The 19,186-nt window shown below is 27.8% G+C and overlaps 6 protein-coding genes and 1 non-coding gene across 11 annotated transcripts; 3 read left to right on the top strand and 4 right to left on the bottom strand.

Annotated features, from left to right (window-relative positions):
• Window positions 1-234: 234 nt before the first annotated feature.
• LOC122521239 (SET and MYND domain-containing protein 4-like) lies at window positions 235-2,847 on the top strand. 2 transcript variants are annotated; one of them, XM_043641793.1, is made up of 6 exons: window positions 235-512; window positions 583-1,240; window positions 1,298-1,584; window positions 1,666-1,949; window positions 2,022-2,499; window positions 2,788-2,847. In XM_043641793.1, the coding sequence occupies exons 1-6, from the start codon at window positions 326-328 to the stop codon at window positions 2,793-2,795; spliced, it is 1,902 nt and encodes a 633-aa protein (XP_043497728.1). In that variant the 5' UTR covers window positions 235-325; the 3' UTR covers window positions 2,796-2,847. The 2 variants fall into 2 exon arrangements, with proteins under 2 accessions (XP_043497728.1, XP_043497727.1); XM_043641792.1 differs by lacking the exon at window positions 2,788-2,847 and having other exon boundaries at window positions 2,022-2,669.
• Window positions 2,848-3,648: 801 nt separating this feature from the next.
• Window positions 3,649-7,855, bottom strand: LOC122521238 (putative uncharacterized protein DDB_G0282133). 3 transcript variants are annotated; one of them, XM_043641791.1, is made up of 7 exons: window positions 7,673-7,855; window positions 7,256-7,538; window positions 6,206-7,142; window positions 6,055-6,129; window positions 5,782-5,981; window positions 5,278-5,703; window positions 3,649-4,487 (listed from the first exon to the last, which is right to left on the bottom strand). In XM_043641791.1, the coding sequence occupies exons 2-7, from the start codon at window positions 7,488-7,490 to the stop codon at window positions 4,261-4,263; spliced, it is 2,100 nt and encodes a 699-aa protein (XP_043497726.1). In that variant the 5' UTR covers window positions 7,491-7,538; window positions 7,673-7,855; the 3' UTR covers window positions 3,649-4,260. The 3 variants fall into 3 exon arrangements, with proteins under 3 accessions (XP_043497726.1, XP_043497725.1, XP_043497724.1); XM_043641790.1 differs by having other exon boundaries at window positions 3,649-4,484; window positions 6,055-6,135; XM_043641789.1 differs by having other exon boundaries at window positions 6,055-6,135.
• A 248-nt stretch (window positions 7,856-8,103) lies between these two features.
• Trnaq-cug lies at window positions 8,104-8,175 on the bottom strand. Its single transcript has one exon. It is a non-coding gene; the product is annotated as a tRNA-Gln (tRNA).
• A 424-nt stretch (window positions 8,176-8,599) lies between these two features.
• Window positions 8,600-10,622, bottom strand: LOC122520582 (THUMP domain-containing protein 1 homolog). Its single transcript, XM_043640683.1, has 5 exons — window positions 9,990-10,622; window positions 9,745-9,909; window positions 9,437-9,681; window positions 9,121-9,352; window positions 8,600-9,007 (listed from the first exon to the last, which is right to left on the bottom strand). The coding sequence occupies exons 1-5, from the start codon at window positions 10,182-10,184 to the stop codon at window positions 8,846-8,848; spliced, it is 999 nt and encodes a 332-aa protein (XP_043496618.1). The 5' UTR covers window positions 10,185-10,622; the 3' UTR covers window positions 8,600-8,845.
• Window positions 10,623-11,031: 409 nt separating this feature from the next.
• On the bottom strand, window positions 11,032-14,837 carry LOC122520581 (chromosome transmission fidelity protein 18 homolog). The gene is made up of 11 exons (XM_043640682.1): window positions 14,570-14,837; window positions 14,169-14,501; window positions 13,957-14,092; window positions 13,686-13,875; window positions 13,164-13,579; window positions 12,854-13,096; window positions 12,440-12,780; window positions 12,087-12,328; window positions 11,738-12,000; window positions 11,335-11,623; window positions 11,032-11,227 (listed from the first exon to the last, which is right to left on the bottom strand). The coding sequence occupies exons 1-11, from the start codon at window positions 14,649-14,651 to the stop codon at window positions 11,033-11,035; spliced, it is 2,730 nt and encodes a 909-aa protein (XP_043496617.1). The 5' UTR covers window positions 14,652-14,837; the 3' UTR covers window position 11,032.
• Window positions 14,838-15,462: 625 nt separating this feature from the next.
• On the top strand, window positions 15,463-17,426 carry LOC122520583. 2 transcript variants are annotated; one of them, XM_043640684.1, is made up of 3 exons: window positions 15,463-15,720; window positions 16,595-16,945; window positions 17,016-17,426. In XM_043640684.1, exons 2-3 carry the CDS (start codon window positions 16,719-16,721, stop codon window positions 17,272-17,274), a joined length of 486 nt encoding a protein of 161 aa, XP_043496619.1. In that variant the 5' UTR covers window positions 15,463-15,720; window positions 16,595-16,718; the 3' UTR covers window positions 17,275-17,426. The 2 variants fall into 2 exon arrangements, with proteins under 2 accessions (XP_043496619.1, XP_043496620.1); XM_043640685.1 differs by lacking the exon at window positions 15,463-15,720 and adding an exon at window positions 15,885-15,909.
• A 79-nt stretch (window positions 17,427-17,505) lies between these two features.
• Window positions 17,506-18,993, top strand: LOC122520588. Its single transcript, XM_043640693.1, has 6 exons — window positions 17,506-17,764; window positions 17,830-17,996; window positions 18,068-18,262; window positions 18,346-18,442; window positions 18,507-18,591; window positions 18,683-18,993. The coding sequence occupies exons 1-6, from the start codon at window positions 17,727-17,729 to the stop codon at window positions 18,842-18,844; spliced, it is 744 nt and encodes a 247-aa protein (XP_043496628.1). The 5' UTR covers window positions 17,506-17,726; the 3' UTR covers window positions 18,845-18,993.
• The last annotated feature ends 193 nt before the right edge of the window (window positions 18,994-19,186 follow it).

Genomic DNA, 19,186 nt, shown 5'->3' on the forward strand with positions numbered 1-19,186 from the left:
ATCTTAGTGCATGCACTATTCTGGCCAATGCAATAGGCTGTAATTCTTTGAGTACAGAACTTCTAATACAATATATATTTATTACAAGTAAGTTTTTTTAATAGAAAAATGATAATAAAAAAGTTACTGATTAGTAATCTAACGACTGTTAATATTTAATTGTATTAATTTATTCTTCAAATGAGAGAGAGATTTTACATACATATATATATTGTTTACTTATTATAAATTTAATACTATTTACAGTTTTGCTATATATATATATATATATACATAATTTTATCTCTAAAAAGTTGTTATTTTTATAACAGTTTAGAATTGTAATATGGATCTAGCAAAAGAGTTAATATTAAATCTTAAACAAAAGAATGTATCGCATGTGGGATATGGTTTACAAAAGGAATGTGAAGCACTTGTTGGACATATTTTGCAAAATATGGTGAAGTCTCAATTACCGCCGTTAAATATTGACAGAAAAAATAAAGAGGATTCAGTTAAATATAGAGAAGAAGGTAAACAAAAATCTTTTAAATTTAATTTATCTGCATGTGCGTGTGTGCAAATATATTTTTGTTAATTTAGGAAATCAACATTTTGTTATGGGCGATGATATTGAAGCTATAGAAAGTTATACTAAAAGTCTTGCATATGCTAATGATAAAGAATTAATGGCATATGCATATGCAAATAGATCTGCAGCTTTGTTTAGAAGAGAAATGTATAAAGAATGTTTGATAGATATCGATGCCGCTTTATTATGTGAGTATCCAGAAAATAAAAGAAAAAAACTTAAGGAAAGAGGAGCTAGGGCAATCGATGAACTTAAGAAAACTTTACAAATAACTGTGGATAAAGATAGTAACGTTGAAGAAATTATAAATCAAATTTGTTTGAGTCAAAAAAAAGACATTACAAAAACAGAGACTAAAGATATTATGCATGTTAATGATCAAAAAAATGGAAAAGATTTATTGCTTGATAATCAAAATCATGAAAAAAGATTTTTTAATGTTAGCCATTTACCGATTAAATGTATAACAAAAAAGCCAAGATATTTAGAGAAAGAAGGTCCTTTATTACTCACTCATGGTCAAAATAAGGAATGTCCTGCTGCTAGCGATGGTATCGAAATTGTATTTTCTGAAGAATTTGGACGTCACTTTAGAGCTACCAAAAAGTTTGGTCCAGGTGATATAATTACAATTGAAAAACCATATGCACACGTTATCTACGAAGAAAGGTAATGATGAGCGATTTTAATAGTCGAATTAATTTTTAAATTGTTTTAATATTGTAGGTTTTATACACATTGTCATCAATGTCTCTCAAGATGTTATAATTTAATACCATGTCCAAATTGTCCAATAGCACAATATTGTTCAGAAGAATGTAAGAAGACAGCTTGGGACATGGCTCATATGACAGAATGTCCAATTTTGGCACTATTACAAAGTTTATTGAACGTTGATAAAGATAAGATAAAAATGATTATTAAAATTGTTAGACTGCTAATCGTAGTAACAGAAAATGGCTCTAAGATAAAGGAATTACAAGAGGATATGAAAATTGCTGAATCAAATCCTGGTATGTAGTTTAATCATTTTTTTATATTTGATATGTTACACATTTAGCATAACATAGTTAAATATAATTATTTACTTTTAGATAGCAGAACAGCAGGTTTTACAGATGAAGGTGTATTGTCTAGTTTCAGTGCTCGATCTGCTCTAAGTCTTGCAACGAATATGACAACGAGACCATTGATTGGTATCAGTGCATTTGCATGTATTTCAGCTCTTACTTCTATTCTTCTAGCTATACGAACTAATTTCTTTGGCAAAAAATATGAAATTGATCATTTGGAAGATATTAGTGAATTATTTGATTTAAAATTTTGTGGTAGTATTATGTTTCGAGCTTGCGTTATTATGTCTTCAAATTGCTTTTCAGTAAGTTTTAGTAAGTTCAGTAAGTTTTTCTTTTCACTTTCTTATTCTTTTCTTTTCTTTTACTTTTATTAGGTACAACAAGAGCCAGGAATTAAATCTGGATCAGGTTTATACGTGACACATAGTTTGTACAATCATTCATGTAGTCCAAATACATTAAGACATTTTGAAGGGCTGACTATGATTACTCGTGCGTTACAACCAATTTTACCAGGAGATCAAGTTTTCACGAGTTATGGTCCTGCATATGCATATATGTCACGTGCAGAAAGGAAAGAAAAAATAATGCAGGATTATTTTTTTGATTGTCAATGTTCTGCATGTGTATTCAATTGGCCCACTTATAATGAAATACTTAGCAATCACGTGGGTTCAATTACAAAAAATAAGCAACTCGTGGAAAAATTAAAACCCTTTAAACAAAGACTTCTTAAGAACATGTATGACATCGATGCAGTAAAAAATGTTCTTAATATTTTATATAATGAAGTATCTCAACCATGCGAAGAAATAATTCATGCAGAACAATATCTCAGAAGCTACTATTTAGGTAAATTTAAGTGATTTAAATTGCTTTAAAGAAAATAATCATTGCTTGGCTTGTTTATATTTAATGGCTTATTTATATGCTTTGTAAAAACTGCTTTATTTTTCTTTTATTACTTATGCAGCTTCTTATATACTGGCTTTAATAAAGTTGCTTTCTCTTGCATTAACAAATATTTATTTCTTAAATTATTCTGCTACTGCTTTAGTTATAAACATATGGAAATTATTAATGCTATTTGATGTTATAAAAAATGCACTTGTAATATTTATCATATATTTTGTTTTTTAGATCCATAATACATGGGTTTATTTATTAAGCAGTATATTTAATAAAAAGACATGAAATATTTCTAAAAATTTTTTATTTAAGTTATATGCATATCTTGCTAGAGAACACTAAATTCATGCACATTATTTTTTACATCAACTTGAAGAAATGTGTATACATATACACACACATATATATATATATATATATATATATTTATGTGTATGTATATATATGTATGTATGCATCTGATATGTATATATACACATTTATTTATTTATTTACTTATTAATCAGTGTCAATACGAGAGAATTATAAACTAATGTGTACATGTAACTATATAGTTTATAACAATACTTTACCTTTTCGGTAAGTATATTTAATTCCTATTAATATAAGAAATAAATCTATATTATTAATATATGAAAAGAAAAGAAGAGAAATTAGGGAAAAAATGCATTATTATATTCTCATATTTAAAAATAAGATGAAACTATTTTTATGAGATGTAAATATTTGTTTACTATAGTTTAGAAATTCATATTTAATAGTGCATATTTAATAGTTCATTATGATAATGTAAAATTTTATAAATTATACAAATCAAAAGATTAACGAAGAATATATGGATGTATATACTTATAAAAATTAATTTTAATTGTATACAGTACTCTACACATTACATTTTTTGTTTTAGTTTAATTGTTTTCTCGTTGATAAAGAATATTTTTACATTTGTTGTTCGAATTAAAACAAATAAATTTTATTATTACTGCTACTCCTAGAAAACAATAAAAAAGGCCGATTAATTTTTATAATGTTATTATATTGCATGTCAGTTATAATGTGTAATTAAACAAAATTAAAATTACGTCCATGCTAAATTAAAGAGCTATGGATATTATATCATAATATTTTCTATATTAAGTTCATAACGAAATCATAAAGTAGCAGTACACACATATATACTATCATCTCTGATCATTTATATCAGAGAATGAGACATTTACAGATAAAAAATTTGCTATTATAATGAATTGCTATTAAATGTAACTTTGAGTATAATAAAAAGATTCAATAAAATATTCAATTCCTGTACACTATTCAAAATAAAATTGATGAATAGTATACAGAAATTTCATACATACGATTGAAAGTAACATGATCATGAGTAATTTAGATAAACGCACACACTTTAAATATTCTATTACTTATACAAAAAAAAATGAGAAAATAAAAATAAAAATATTATAATATGCAAAGCATTCTGGTTTTAATACCATTGAATTTAAAGAAGAAAGCATTTTATAAAGAATTCAAATATAGGTATACAGTATACAGTATTGAGTATAAGAAAATGCTATTTATAGTAATTTTCTACGATTTTTATAAAGTGTGCAATATTTATCATTGAATAATGTAGCAAAAAATGAGTGATTAAGAACGAAGTCATTTGAGTGATTAAAAAAGTTTCATGAATTACTGTAATGCTAGTTAGAAACGTCCAATATTAGGAAAAGCTGCAAAAAGAGGTGTTGGTGTTGGTGCTGCTGCTACTGCTGGGGATGGTGGTTGTTGATCACCAATGCTCTTGAGCAAATTGCCTTGTAACAAACTGTCAAGAGCCTTTTGAACCGTTGGATCATTTAATAGTGGCGATGGTGAAACTCCCGTAGTAGTTGTTGAAGTCGTTGATGCTGATGTGGCATTTGTTGATGCTGCTGGCATAACATGATGTATTCATGAAGTCGGTGGGTACAAGCCCAGACAAAATATAATTTGAAGTTCGTTCGCTTTGATCACACTTTGCCGCAATTTCACAAAACACCACTTTACACTAAATTTATTTCAAAGCGTACGAAGTTCGTTCGTTCTGATTAAGAACAATCGTAATTGTACGTAAGAACGCGCACGTAAATAACTTCCTCAAAAGAAGTTTTATTCACGAATAAAAAAAGAACGGAAAATGCATAGCAAAAATCCGTATACGCGGTTTCAGAATAAAAAGAAGATAAGTTTCGACGCATGCTACGTAGGAATTATCTTCCATAATATATCAAAAATTTCATAAAGCTTATATGCAATATATATGATTTGTACCGCAGTACAATAAAGGAAATAGACTCCTTTATAATCATTAGAAAAAACTTAATATAACAGTCTTACTGTTAAATACTAGCACTAAAAATAAGCCTCTGCTTCAGTGTACTATACTAAATGTGTCAATATAAATCTGACAGAAAACTGTTCGTCAAATAAGTTAATATTAAAATGAAGAAAATGATAATAAATAAATAACATAATTTTTTAATATTTGCTGCTAACAAAAACTAATGATGGGATATCTATTAGATATTTGATTTAACATATGAAATAATGTTGAACTATCCTGATTTATTGATACTATCACACCAATAATATTTATATTACAAAAATTATTGGAGTATCAAATAATATATGTAGTGTATATATAGAATTGTAAGTTTATCAGTGTAATTCTATAACTTTTACCTGTTCCCCAATTAGCCGGAGGGACAGGAGCTGGTGCTGGCGTCGGCGCTGGAACTGGACTTGGTACTGGAGCTGACGAGTTGCTTTTATTACTATTCAAAATATTAAGTATTCTCGATTGTAGCTCAGCTTGCTTTGGATCGTTAACTGTCAACGTTGTTGTAGCTGGTAAATCTTTTGCATCGCCCAATTCTACTTGTACTTGTTCTTCTCTTTTAACTTCAAGGTATTTTATAACTCTGTCATATTGTAATACAGTCAATTGACGATTATCTGCCAACATATTTAAAAGAACTTGAATGGCGTCAGGATGACGTTCCATTGTAAGAGGTGTATTAAGAGGAACTGAACGACCTCCTGCTTTGTAATTAGCAAAATCCCTTGATATTAAATTAATAGCATCTTCAACAGGCATATTTCTGTGCTCTATAAACCAATTCAAATTATTTAAATATGTATATACGTATATAGAGTTTAAAGAATTAAACAAACAAAATTAGTTACCTTGAGGTAAACCATGTAAGATGTTAAGCGTGAGAGAATGATGTTCTTGATTAATAGGTGTTACCACTACAGCATACAAACAACCACGACTTGCTATATTTCCAAGAACACGAGACAAAAGAACATCTTCATTTGGAAATAATAGATCTACAGTTAAACCTACTTTTTTTAAACGCATTTCGATAGCTTCTGCATATTCTCTATAAACATATATAATCTGTTTATATAAAACATGTAAAAAGCATTTATCAGTAATAAACATGAACAACTTACGTTAATGCTTTATTAACTACTATAATTTCACAGTCATTTTTTTCAGCTGCAATTGTTGGATAATCTGAACTTGAACTGTTTCTAAAAAACACATATTTATGTAAAATGTTACTTTACTTTTAGCATTGATATTTTTACAAAAGATTTTTACCCAAAGTTAATGTTCATATCCCGAGGGCCAGAACCTTTGAAATCATCATAACGAGAGTTACTATCATTAAAAGAGTCTCTTCCTCCAAAAGCATTGCTACGTAATCTGTCGTTTGGTTTATGATCCCAATCACGACCAGTTTTATCATCTATACGATTACTTCTATTAATTGGACTACGATCTCTAAAATTATTCCCAGATGAATTATCTCTATTTTTGTTTCTATTTTTTCCTCCTCTAGTTCCTCGCAATCTACCACCACCACCACCAGGAGTAGTCCCTCCTCCACCTCCACTGCCTGAATTTTGATTACCACCAGGTATATTTTGATTCCGATTTTGGTTGTTGCCTGGCCTATTTTGATTTGTATTAAGACCAAACAGATTAGTACTGCCTCTATTCTGATTACCTGGACCACTACCAAATGGTTCAGTTCCACTTCTGTTTTGATTACCAGGACCAAACTGATTGCTGTTTCTATTTTGACTATTATTATTAAATTGATCATTATTATTCCCTCGAAGTTGATTCAAATTCCCAAATTGATCATTTGTACTATCTCTGCTCTGATTTCCATCAATGAATGGACTTGTTACAGAATTATTACCTTTTAAATTACCAACAAATTGATTATCGTTAGGAAGATTCTGATTTGAATTATTAAATCCTTGATTTCCACTACTAAAGCTCGAATTTCCACTACCGAAGGAGTCATTTGCATTGTTAAAATGATTGTTTGTGCTACCGAATTGATTGTTAGAACTACTACCCAGTGGTTTTCCTGGTCCACTACCAACAGCACCTATACTAGAACCACCTATACTTCCAGGATTATTTATTCCTCCGCTATTATTTCCTCCTCCTCCTCCTCCCCCTCCTCCTCCTCCTCCTGTATTATTGTTACCAGATTGTGAATCTTTCTTGGCAGGTCTTACATCTATAAAAATAAATTTGATGATTTAAAACAAGGTATAAAACAAGTTATAAAACAAGACTTAGACAATGTGTTAAAATGTAGAAGAATAATAGATGAACAAATGTTTTCTCTACCAATTCTTCTGCCTTTAAACATTGCTCCATTTTCATTTTGAATAGCTTTCTGAGCAGATTGTTCTTCTTCAAATTGAACAAAACCAAATCCTCGATTAATAAGTGATCCCACAATAGTTCCATATTTTGAAAAGTGTTCTTCTAATTCGTGTTTTGTCATATCATCTGTTTGTAGATGTCCAACAAATATCCGACTACTAACAGTAGCAGGATCTTTTAAAAGACGCGCACTCATTTTGAATTTATTCTGTTTCTTGTATACACACACACACACACATATACACTGTAACAATAAGTATATATTATGATTTACAATCTCATTTCGATGTCCAATTTTGTGTAATGGATAAATTTGTTATAATAATGTTGCTAACAATTTGTGACTATGAGGTTATATCTTAATAAGAAAATACTTACGTTTTTACAATTCAGTTAATTATCTCAAATATGAATATAATCAAAATATGATTTAAACAAAAATGTATGCAATTTGTATTATTTGTTCGATTTTGACAACAGTACACACCCATTTAAATCTTATTTTCTCACTAATTTAACCGCCACTAAACAAATGGAAGCTGTACTCCAACACACTTTTATGTTATATACATAATAATTTTAATTCATAAAAACGGCACGGTCAGCTGATGGCGCTGAATCTTATATATAACTAAAAAATATACGTATACAATGTTTACCGATAAAATTTTTTCCAATTTTTTTATTCTTATTTTTATAAAAATTTAATTAATCGTTATAAAATTACAAATATGTTTTTATTAATATATACAAAAATTATTTTCTTCTTAATATAAAAAATAAGAAAATGAATAAAAATTATAATACTCAGGTCCCACCGAGATTTGAACTCGGATCGCTGGATTCAGAGTCCAGAGTGCTAACCATTACACCATGGGACCTTGATAAATTTTTAGGTTTTATAAAATACTTATATTTTACACTTAATTTTTTTTATATGGATACTATAAGGATCTCATACCTTCAACATAAAAATTTTTTTAAAACTCCATAGTTGTACGGGTTCATTAAAATCATAACTATGCAAAGTAAGACCTAATACTCAATCATTAAATTGAACCACCAGAATTTTCACTTCACTCTCTAATGGACCCATATGACTGTGTAGTTTTAATAAAATCGGTGTTTTTAAGATTGGAGTCCTTGGAAGTTTATATTAATACGTAAAATAAATGAATATGTTTTATTTTATACAAAATAACTATGTATTGTTATTACATATGTACTAGAGCAATAATTATTACAAATGAAATAAAATTAAATAAAAAATTTATTGTAATAGGTAATAGTAAAGTACTATTTATGTTTTGTAAGAATAATGTATAGTATTTCGTAAGATTACATGAGGAATACATATAGTACAATACGTATATTAACAAGTTAACAATAATAGCATACAAATGTAAATATGCTATTCGTGTATTATATTCTATTTGGAGAATTAAACAAATTTTATATAGAGAAGAAATGAACTTTTTACAAGAATTCACTTTTTATTATAATTAACTAAAAAAATCTTTTTTTTGTTTTTAAATTATAAGAAATATGGTGTTACTTTTCATCTTGTACTTCTTCAGTTATATTTGATGTTTCAGACTTTGTAACATTATCATCTTCATTGTCTTGCGTTATTGTATCTTCTACATTAGTAGTAGACTTATTTGATATTTCAGTCTCTTTCTTGTCTGTATCTGAATTTTTTGTATTTGAGTCCTATACATAAAAATAATGGAATATTTCCAATAATGATGTAATGATCTTGAGAAATTATTTATTTATAAATAGCCACTAATATTAGTGCGTAATTATTAAAATATATAATATACCTTAACATGTGTATCATTTTGCTTTCGAGCACAAATTTCAAGTAAATTATACTTCCTATATTTATAATAATCAGGTGCGATTGATATTAAACATAGACCTCTTATTACTTCTACTACAACAGCAAGTTCTGGATTTTTTAAATTAGCTCTGTTTCCTGGATTCTTTTTCTTGATTATTTCTGCTAAGTCGTTAATAATTTCTTCTCTATGTATACTGTCGTTACTGTGACGACTGAAAACAATATTTTTTTTATTATATTTGTAACAATATTAAAAACAATTGGAGGCATTTTGATTATAATTGAATAATACTTACTTAAATACAATACTAAATGTTTTCGGTTCTTGAGAAAAATATTTTTCAAATATCACACTTGCTACCGATTTAATGTCGTTCATATATGCTTTGCATACAGCTTCTATTGGTAAAAGTCTTAGCAAGAATCTACTTCGTTGTTTTTTGGTGCTGTCTAATTCTTTGATTATATGACTAACTAATTCTAAGGGATTTGATAATGTAGTTTTAATAAAAACTACATTTTTTACACCAGTATTTACCACCTAGTAATAGAATAATTAGAATAACGAACAATACCCAATTAGTTTCTCTGTAGAAAATTTTACCTGAAATCTTCTTAAAGCGATTGGTTTATCAGATTCTGCTTTTAATTGATTAATTTCTTTGCTCAAAGCAGTCGATATATCTTCTTCATCACTATTATTTTGTTCATCATTCTCTGGAGACTGTATTTCATTTATTATAGAGCTTCCCTCTGTACAGATTTTTATCTTAAAAAAATAAATATATGGCTTATAGAAAAACATTTTAGCAGCAATTACAGTTAATTTTTTTTTTCAATCTTAATTACTTTATCTTTATTTAATTCATCAATTTCATCAGCAAATTCGTTAAGTAATTTATATGCATCTCGTACACAATCTTTTTCACGAAAATTACACGTGCATAGAAATCCTGTCATACCGGTTTCTAAATTAAATAATTTACATTTTTTGAGGTTACTTTCTTTATTCGGATAGTAATACTTTTTCCTTTTATACTCCATTTATATAAGCAATATAATTATAACAACAGTTATAATAATCCAAATATTTTCACAAAATAAAAAATTCGCTTTTATCAACTATATAGTTCAAGTAGTTTTAACAGTTGTGTATATATCGATATATTTTTTCGATAATATCGATATATATATTCGATACTCTAAATATGCAGATATATACTCTCTATAATCATACTTTAGGTTCTCTATTGCAACGGCCAATAAATAGGACGACAATGGGATTAATGTTTGGTAATATTTATTCAACTCAACAACAATAACGTAGGGACGGTAGAGGTAAAGAGAATCATCTCTTATGGGAGAAAATTTGAAAAAGTGTCCAACACGTGCGCATGCGGCAAGGAATTAAGCGTTAGCGATCTGACTGACTAAGTGGACGAAGGAAGACTGACTCGTGAGCGGAACTAGCGTCCGCTCCTTTAGTGGTTATGACGCCACTTCCGGCGCTCGTGATGCCGTCTATGTCGATCGAGCTGCCATCTGACATTACTAGCGGGAGTTGGCTGAGACGCCACAATACTATATACTAAAAAAGTAATGTAAATACATTTTATAATTGAATGAAAATTTTATAATGAATATATTCCTTATATTTTTTAAGAAAATTAAATTAAAGATTATAATTTTTCTAAAGATTTATATCAAATATATATAATATCCTTTGCGGTTAGTAATAGATATTTGAAAAATTATGTTCAAGATATAAAAATATATTGAAGTTACAAAAAATATATTTTAGGTTTGTTACAATATTATCTTAAAATAATATTTATTATATTATTTGTATATATGTATATGTATACGTATATATTAATTAATACTAAAAGTAGTTATAATAGATCTTTTATTAAAACTTGTCGTCGTACTGCAGTAGTTAAACCTTCTTTATATTTATACCAGACACCATACTTATCTATAATATCTCGGATTTGTTTTATTCCTCTTGATTTTGGAGATACTATTGTATTTGTTTTTAAATTATTATCATCTGGTATCGCTGTTTCACCCAATAAATTTCTTTTTGGCTACGATTAAATAACAAAGATGAGTATAGCTAACGTTAATAAAATAATTTATATTAATTACATATTATAATAGTAATAATATTCTTAAAGATTCTTAAAAAACTTACTGAAATTTTTGCTGGAATCGTATTACCCCATTTCAGAAAATTTGACATGATAGACGTATTAGGGGCTTTTTTCATAAATGTTTCTGATTGTATTGAATTTACATCCATGCCTTTTTCTTGAATTTTGTTTTCTACTTTTTTCTCTGTATTATTTTGCGTAATTCCTGTGACTTTTGTAGATCTCTTAACAAATTCAGTTTGTAATTCTTGAGAAATAATTTGTAATACAGTATAAGGAATTTTGATACGATTTTTACAATCATTAAAACATCCAATATCATAAATATCACTATAGTTAATAATGAAATCAGATTAATTGCTATATTTTTTACAATATAAATGAATAACATGTACAGTATGAATACTATTAATTATACAAGATAATTTTTAAAGTTTTACTTACGGGTTCAGTTTGTATTCGTATCTTCCTTCTGTATTTTTTTCTTGTACTAAAGTAAATCCAAAATCAAGCATAATGTTAACGACACGTGAGAGATTAGCTTTTTCTGTAGAAGAATATAAATGACCAGAAACAGTACGAATTTGTGGATTCAACAGATCTGGTAGAATAGGAGTAAAGTCCATAATCAATGTTATATTATCAATTCCACGATTACGTTTAACTGCTGTTAAGTTGCTTGTGTTTTTAGTAATTTTTTGATTTGTCTATAAATATAAAATATATTTGTACTTGTTCACACATTGTTTACTTATAATTATTAGAATTTATTGATTAACATAAAAATAATTACTTCAAATATGATAACGGGGAAAAATAATTTCGGAATTTTCGTAGTGGATAAATATAAATGCCATGTAAGAAATGCATAATTTGTATACGGCATAATCGACCAAGTTTGATGTTGTAAAACAGAAGTTGAAATTTCATCATAAAATTGAAACCATTCAGTTGCTACAGATACATTTTGAAGTTTCTCAGAACAATTTATAGGGTAATTATGAAATATGCCCTGAACTAATTTTTCATTTTCTCCTATTTAAGAAAAATATTATATTAATGCAATAACAATCATGTTCGAGTAACAAAATAGATGAGAAACAAGCAAGTAGTTAATATTAAAAATGAAAAAAATCATCAAATTACCACTTTGTACTATTTTCAATACTTTATGCATTCTATCACGAGTGGATAGAATACCTAGTTTAGTAAAAGGAACTTTAAGAATTTCTTTCCATGTATCAAATAATCCCTTCCGAGAATCTTTTAATCCTATAGATACATTATGTTTTAAATTAACGTTCCCCATATACTGTAACGTACCAAGACAAGATCTTATATCACAATCACAATTTTCTACTAATTTTAGAAGATCATTTTGATTTATTTTTAATTTTTCTTTTTGTGCTATTTCCATTAGTCGTTGTACTATTCGTGTAGTACTTACTGGTGGTACAGTTATCACTAGAGAAACATTTCTCAGTAATCTAGAATATAATACAATCAATGTTTTTGTTAATTTTGTAAATTAAATTACGTATCATTAATTAAAATACATACCTTAGAGAGGGAGTATATAATTCATTACAAATACAAATTATAGGGCGTTGACAACTTTCTCCTTCTTTGTCAGTTTTCAATTTATTCTTTTTACCCTTGGAAGAGGATTTTCCTTGTACAAATCTGATAAGTTCTTCAATCGAAGCTACCGGTGCACCGTCTATTTCATCAAGAATTAAACAATTTGGACGTGGATCATTACCTAAGACTGCTTTCATTTGTGTTGAAGAGCGTAAAATTTGTCTGTAAATAAAATATTTATGAATATTTATATTGAATAAAACTACATTATTAATCTATGTAAAATCACCTAAAAGCATCGGGTCCTCTTTCATCGCTTGCATTAACTTCAATAATATTATAACCAACATGTTTAGCTGCTAAATGTGCTAAAGTTGTTTTTCCTAAACCAGGAGGGCCTGTAAGTAATACTATCTTATGAATAGGATATCCTTTATCGTCTAGATCATTCTGTTTATTATCTACAAACTTATCTGACATAGATACATTAATCTTTTGTTTTCGAGTAGATACTTCTTTATGAAATACTACTTTATCCCATAACTTTAACCAATATAGAAACTGTCTATTAACATTTTCATCTGAAAGGAGTTCTATATATTTTTTAGGTTTATATTTATCAACCCATAATTCAGCGCCACTTGTTTCATCGCAATAAAAAGATGTAGTCACTGCTACGCTTGCACGTTTTGCATTGTTAACAATCTATTATGGTACAAATTAATGTATACATAAATAATATATCAAGATATTATAATATAAAAATTGGTACTTTAAGTAATGTTGTAAGTTTTATTTTTAATATACTTACAATTTCTTCTGCTTCTGCTTTAAGTTGATTATATGATACCGATAGTAGATTACGAATAGGTTTTTTGGACTCTACAGTGACATTTTCTTCATTCTTTATTCTAATATACATACGTTGAGAATCGAATGGTCTAGTTAATGCTATAAAATTCCAGGGTGGTACACGTAAAGAAATGTTATCCTTTTCAGTACTATTGTTATATAAAAAGGCACATATTAAATTATTGAAGTTATAAATAGAGTTTTAAGTTATAAATTATATATTTTCTTACTTTTGATAATAATCGGTTCCATTAGATATATTACTATCATTTTCTAACAATCTTTTTCTTGTGTTAATAACTGTTTTAATAATAGCATCTGTTTCATTCCAACAAGGTCTTTTTTCTTTCGGCTCTATTAATTCAGCTACAAGATAAATATATCAAAATAAAAAACATTTAATATCTCGAAAAAAGAATTCAATATTTGTGTTCATACATACGGAAAGTATCTTTTTCCAATAAATCTGATATATCACCAAATAGCTCATCATAATTTCTTTTTCTAGAATTACTTATGGGATTATTATAAGATTCAATTGTTTGGAAAGAAGTGCTTGGCTGACTGTTATCATTTTCAACTAGTATTTGTGTTTTTGTTTGTTGCGAATGTAATTGTTGTTTTCTGGAATTAGTTATGAAATTATTATAAGATTCATTTGCTTGAAAAGAAGTGCTTGGCTGACTGTAATCATTTCCAAATAATTTTTGTGTTTCGGTTTGTTGTGAGGTTTGTTCTTTATTATTTTGAAGATTCTTCTTGTTATCTAATTCAGCTAGAAAATAAATGCTTATTTGAAAATCTTATAGTTAATTATAATTAGAGAGGTTATTAAACTTATACCTTCGATTTCTTTTAAAACGTTAAAGTCATCTTGATGTACCAAATCATATTCTTCATCTGAATCTGGAAATTCATTATCCATTTCGTGTATTGTAGAAAAATAAGTATATAAAAAAACATAAAATTAATTATCTTTAAATTACATATTATTGGTTATGTTTCTTTTCATATCGAAACATTTTCGCGCCTTCTTCTATTGTAGGTTAGATGTTATATTTGATCCTATTGGTTAATAGCGAATATACGAGTAGTAGCAACGCTGATTGGCTAGACATTGGAGAAAGAACTAATCGATTTTAAGATATAAAATTCGATAGTTTGGTTTATGAGTTGATTATTGTTAATTTGAAAATTAATAAACGATAATAGAAATAAAATAAGAACAAAGGAAGTATATACGATATAATTAATTATTTATTTTCAATTATTAAATATAGTATCTTAATAATATATAGATCATACTGTGTTTTATAAAAAATTGTAGCAAAATAGTAAAACATAAATTACGTATGTAATGCACGTAGAGCAGCAACATACATTGTATTGTAAATAATCTTCAGAATACCAAACGACACTCCTTGGTAGATTCGCATTTTAAATATATAACAGGTTGGTCTTTCTCATCTTTACATATATTTGCAATATCTAGGCATTTATATTCATTGAAAAATGGTAAATGAAAATGGTTAAGTTTAAGATGAATTTAAAAAGACTATGACTGATCTTAAACATGTGAGTCATTTTAATTTGTAATCACATGTAACACATAATCAAATGTAGGATTAAAAAATTTAAAGGATGGAAAACCAAAATTATTAACTGTTGTTTTTGTTGAAGATATTTTTATCTTTTACTAACATAAGATGTCTCGCAAAAAGCTAGAGGGCACTTTTCTGAAAAGTAGTTTAAGTGAAGTTCAGTTATCGCTGTGAAGCGGCATAGTGCGTTTCGTGGTGATGTGATTTGTTATGCTTTAGCTTGAATCACGTGATTATTTTTAGCGAAATTACAAAACAAAGATTATATCTTATCAATATAAAATATATTCATACACATTCCGTAACGTTTTTCTGAAGACCTATTAATAACGATGAACATCTCAAGTTTTACTGTCTTTTTATATTCAGAAAATGGGTCATACTACGATTAAGGTAAGCAGTAAGCGTAAATCCGGCCGGCAAAATTTGCGATCGATAATGTTCTTCGTTATGTATGCCTAGGGTTGGCTTTAGTCATAGAATAAAAAAAGATATTCCCTAATTTATCTATTTTAAATGAGAAAAGGAAATCACAGTCTATTATATTTATATATATTTCAATTGATCGACGATTTATTAGTGGTAATTTATCGAGAATGATAAAAATATATTTAAAATTTCAAACATACAAACGCGTACAAGGTGTCCAAAAAGTCACTTAATAATAAACAATATTTTTTGACAGATTTTCTGAATGGCGGTGTCACAGATCTATATATTTTTAATAACACTGTAACTGTAGATTCATATTTTGAAATGGAAAACAAAATATTGTAATTCTGTTAACAAACTAATATTATTTTTGTTTTTAAATAATGTTCTGTTGAAGGACCCAACACAATTGAACATTTCATTTTACACTGTCCCAAGTACAACCTTTTCCAGAATAAATTCAAATTGGGATCTTCACTCGAAGACAAATAACTCTCTCATAGAGTAATAATTTTTATAAATTATAAATAAATTTATTATTAATAGTAATAAAGTTCTGTTTTTCTTTTTTCACTCTGTCAGTAAAACAACTTTCGGGACACCTTGTATAATTATAATTTGATGTTTCATTGTTACTCTGACGTAATATTGTAGTTCGCACAACGTTGTTTATTATGATTATGTTCTTTCGAATATTCTTTCAAGACATACAGCAGTATGATCATTGATATAGACGTGAGGGAAAAATTGTAAAATAAAAAAATATTAACACAATAAATAATCTAATATTTTTTTTTTATTCAATTATTTTTTACGGTATTAATTATGTTTCTAGGTTTTGCGTCTTGGCTGTGCTAAGATATGGAAATAATACCGTTTAAGTGTCTACTAACGAACTTGACTATTTGAATATTTATTTCAATAATATTCTGAAAATTCTTAAATAAGCGGCATGAAGTATGCAGGCTTCTTTATCAAGAAAAATGATAGGATGCATCGGAAAGTGTACGTCTGGTTTAAAACGCGAAGAATTGGATCAGATAACAGATAATATTATTAAAACTTTAACGGATCCGCGTGGTAGACAAATATTTCGAAGATATTTGGAACAACGAGATCTTCATGATAATCTCGAATGTTTAGATTTATACGAAACTTGTTCGGAATTTATCGAGAAAGAACAAAAGTACGTATATGATTTTTATTTTAATTGAATTCGTATATTCAATATTGTAGCGCAATTATTTTCTTAACAGCACGTTGTCAAAAGATTTGAATTTAGAAGGCTTACAAAATGACGTTAGGAACATGAAAGAACTTCTCGAAGATTTGGATGGTGTTCCACAGATAGATTTAGCACTCTTGGAACGTTTCAATGATGCTCTAAACAGTGAGTCCAGAATAACGATGCTCGCAGTTATGGAAGATACGAGGGAACGTTTGACAAATCATTTAAGACGTGCACATGGAAGTTTTAAACGATATGCATCAGAACCATGTCCTTTGACTAAATAAAGTTTTACAATTTTTTTTGTATAAAATCAATGTATTATTATATTTTTAATATAACGCGTTATTATATATGGTACCAATATGTTTTCAAGTGATATTTTAAGATTTACTATCTTGTAATTATACACTTATAATAATAGATTTATTGTACTGCACGAAAGAAACTATATTTTTTATGACGAAACGAATTTTAAATTGTATTATCTTTATTTCAAAATGTCTTATATTCTTCTTTAGATTTTTTTTATATTGATTTAATTTTTCATTAATTTATTTTATAAAGATTGCAAATAAAAATATTATACGCATAAACATAGAGGTTTGAAATTAGCGTAATATTCATATGTAATATTTTGTTTATGTTTTAATTAACGTCCATCTGTTTATTATTGGCAGTTCGATAAGTAAACAAGGTTAAACAGCATTTTTAAAAGTAAACTTTTTAAATAGGCAACATGGGAGGAATTATTTACCATTCTAATAATGTAATAAGGTATAATGATACGAATTTAAACTTTCCGAAGATTGAATACATTAATACGTTTTTGTCTTTATCAGTAAAACTAAAATGGAGAAAAGAGTCAGTGAAACGTCACAAGAATCAGTAAATACTTTTCAACAAAATATTATTACAAATATTCATACAACCACGGTAGCAGTAGAAAATTATAGAAGAGAAAATAATGATTTTACGTTTTATAATGATTCATTGAGGAAGGATGAGAGTTAGTATGAAAAAATACGATCGCGATAATGTTTTTTCAAGATATTTTTACATAAAAAAATATAATTTTAGAAATATTTCAAAAAGAACTTTCCAAGACAAAGCTACAAAGTTTATTTGAGACCATAGATCAATTAGAAGCGAGTTTAACGTTGTCTCGTATTTTGGAATCAGAACAATGGCTGCGATATTCTACTTTGAAAGCGCAAAAAGTTGCTATGATCGATGATCTCAGGAAAGCTAATAAACGGAATAAAAATATGTTGAGTTAGTCGATAATAATAGTAAAAAACAAATATATTATTTTCTTGTCAATCTCGTTATAATTATGATTTATTTCTTACAATTAGATTTATTTAGACAAAATGTAACAGATGCTCGTATTGGAAATACGGACACGTTACCGGAACCTTTGAAAAGAGAAGTGCAACGGATTTGGCACAGAAAGTAAACCTATAAAATACGATCGATTACCTATTCAAATATTTCAATGATAAACAATTTTCATTAGGTACGACGATTTGTTGAAGCAAAACGAAAAATTGAAGAAACAAATTGTTACCATGAATGCAGCCGTTAAAGAAAAGAACGAACAGGTTTATGACATTTTAACACAATTGATTAATCCAGTTTATTACAATTATTCTAATTTATGGATATCTTTGTTCATTCGTTTGTTCGATACAGATAGATATACTTGAACGAAAGTTATTTAATATGGACGAACATTTAATAGAACGCGAAGAGGTAATAAAAAGAGTTTGTACCAAGTATATGAATCTTAAAAAACGTAAGGACGAGGAAGAAGTTTTATTGAGAGGTTCGATCGAGACCCTACAGGTAGAATAAGCCTTTTTTAATTATTATTCAATTCGATTTTAACAAGTAAAAGTTTGATCATCATTTCAAAGGATGCGTTGCGAAAGACACGTAACGCGAATGTTCCAAGCAATGCAGAAATACACCTGTCTTTAGACAAAGATGCTCAACTGGCCATGGAAATACGACGAGGTGATCGGTTGGTATACGAGAATGCACTTTTAAGAGCACATTTGCAAGAAGCAAGACGCGCATGCAAAAGTAGTAGAAGTAGCAGTGCCCTGTCTTTACAGAAATGTTCTTTCGGAATGTAATTTATTCAAATGAATAAACAAGTCTTTGTACGTTAAGTTTTCATATCATTTGTTATGA

Source organism: Polistes fuscatus, unplaced genomic scaffold (genome assembly GCF_010416935.1).
Source record: "Polistes fuscatus isolate 324 unplaced genomic scaffold, CU_Pfus_HIC Scaffold4, whole genome shotgun sequence".
Lineage (NCBI taxonomy): Eukaryota > Metazoa > Arthropoda > Insecta > Hymenoptera > Vespidae > Polistes > Polistes fuscatus.

Excerpts from the sequence above, each read along its gene's own strand:
- LOC122521239 (XM_043641792.1), top strand. The coding sequence starts at position 326 with ATGGATCTAGCAAAAGAGTTAATATTAAATCTTAAACAAAAGAATGTA. Across the intron at positions 513-582 it reads AGTTAAATATAGAGAAGAAG|GAAATCAACATTTTGTTATG; the intron begins GTAAACAAAAAT and ends TTGTTAATTTAG. Across the intron at positions 1,585-1,665 it reads AATTGCTGAATCAAATCCTG|ATAGCAGAACAGCAGGTTTT; the intron begins GTATGTAGTTTA and ends ATTTACTTTTAG.
- LOC122521238 (XM_043641789.1), bottom strand. The coding sequence starts at position 7,490 with ATGAGTGCGCGTCTTTTAAAAGATCCTGCTACTGTTAGTAGTCGGATA. Across the intron at positions 5,982-6,054 it reads GTAGTTAATAAAGCATTAAC|AGAATATGCAGAAGCTATCG; the intron begins GTAAGTTGTTCA and ends ATATGTTTATAG. Across the intron at positions 4,488-5,277 it reads TCCGGCTAATTGGGGAACAG|CAGCATCAACAAATGCCACA; the intron begins GTAAAAGTTATA and ends ATGTTATGCCAG.
- LOC122520582 (XM_043640683.1), bottom strand. The coding sequence starts at position 10,184 with ATGGAGTATAAAAGGAAAAAGTATTACTATCCGAATAAAGAAAGTAAC. Across the intron at positions 9,682-9,744 it reads TCGCTTTAAGAAGATTTCAG|GTGGTAAATACTGGTGTAAA; the intron begins GTAAAATTTTCT and ends TTCTATTACTAG. Across the intron at positions 9,008-9,120 it reads AAAATGATACACATGTTAAG|GACTCAAATACAAAAAATTC; the intron begins GTATATTATATA and ends TTTTATGTATAG.
- LOC122520581 (XM_043640682.1), bottom strand. The coding sequence starts at position 14,651 with ATGGATAATGAATTTCCAGATTCAGATGAAGAATATGATTTGGTACAT. Across the intron at positions 14,502-14,569 it reads CGTTTTAAAAGAAATCGAAG|CTGAATTAGATAACAAGAAG; the intron begins GTATAAGTTTAA and ends TTTATTTTCTAG. Across the intron at positions 11,228-11,334 it reads CGATTCCAGCAAAAATTTCA|CCAAAAAGAAATTTATTGGG; the intron begins GTAAGTTTTTTA and ends ATTTAATCGTAG.
- LOC122520583 (XM_043640684.1), top strand. The coding sequence starts at position 16,719 with ATGCAGGCTTCTTTATCAAGAAAAATGATAGGATGCATCGGAAAGTGT. Across the intron at positions 16,946-17,015 it reads TTTATCGAGAAAGAACAAAA|CACGTTGTCAAAAGATTTGA; the intron begins GTACGTATATGA and ends TTTTCTTAACAG.
- LOC122520588 (XM_043640693.1), top strand. The coding sequence starts at position 17,727 with ATGGGAGGAATTATTTACCATTCTAATAATGTAATAAG. Across the intron at positions 18,263-18,345 it reads ACGGAATAAAAATATGTTGA|ATTTATTTAGACAAAATGTA; the intron begins GTTAGTCGATAA and ends TCTTACAATTAG. Across the intron at positions 18,443-18,506 it reads CAACGGATTTGGCACAGAAA|GTACGACGATTTGTTGAAGC; the intron begins GTAAACCTATAA and ends AATTTTCATTAG.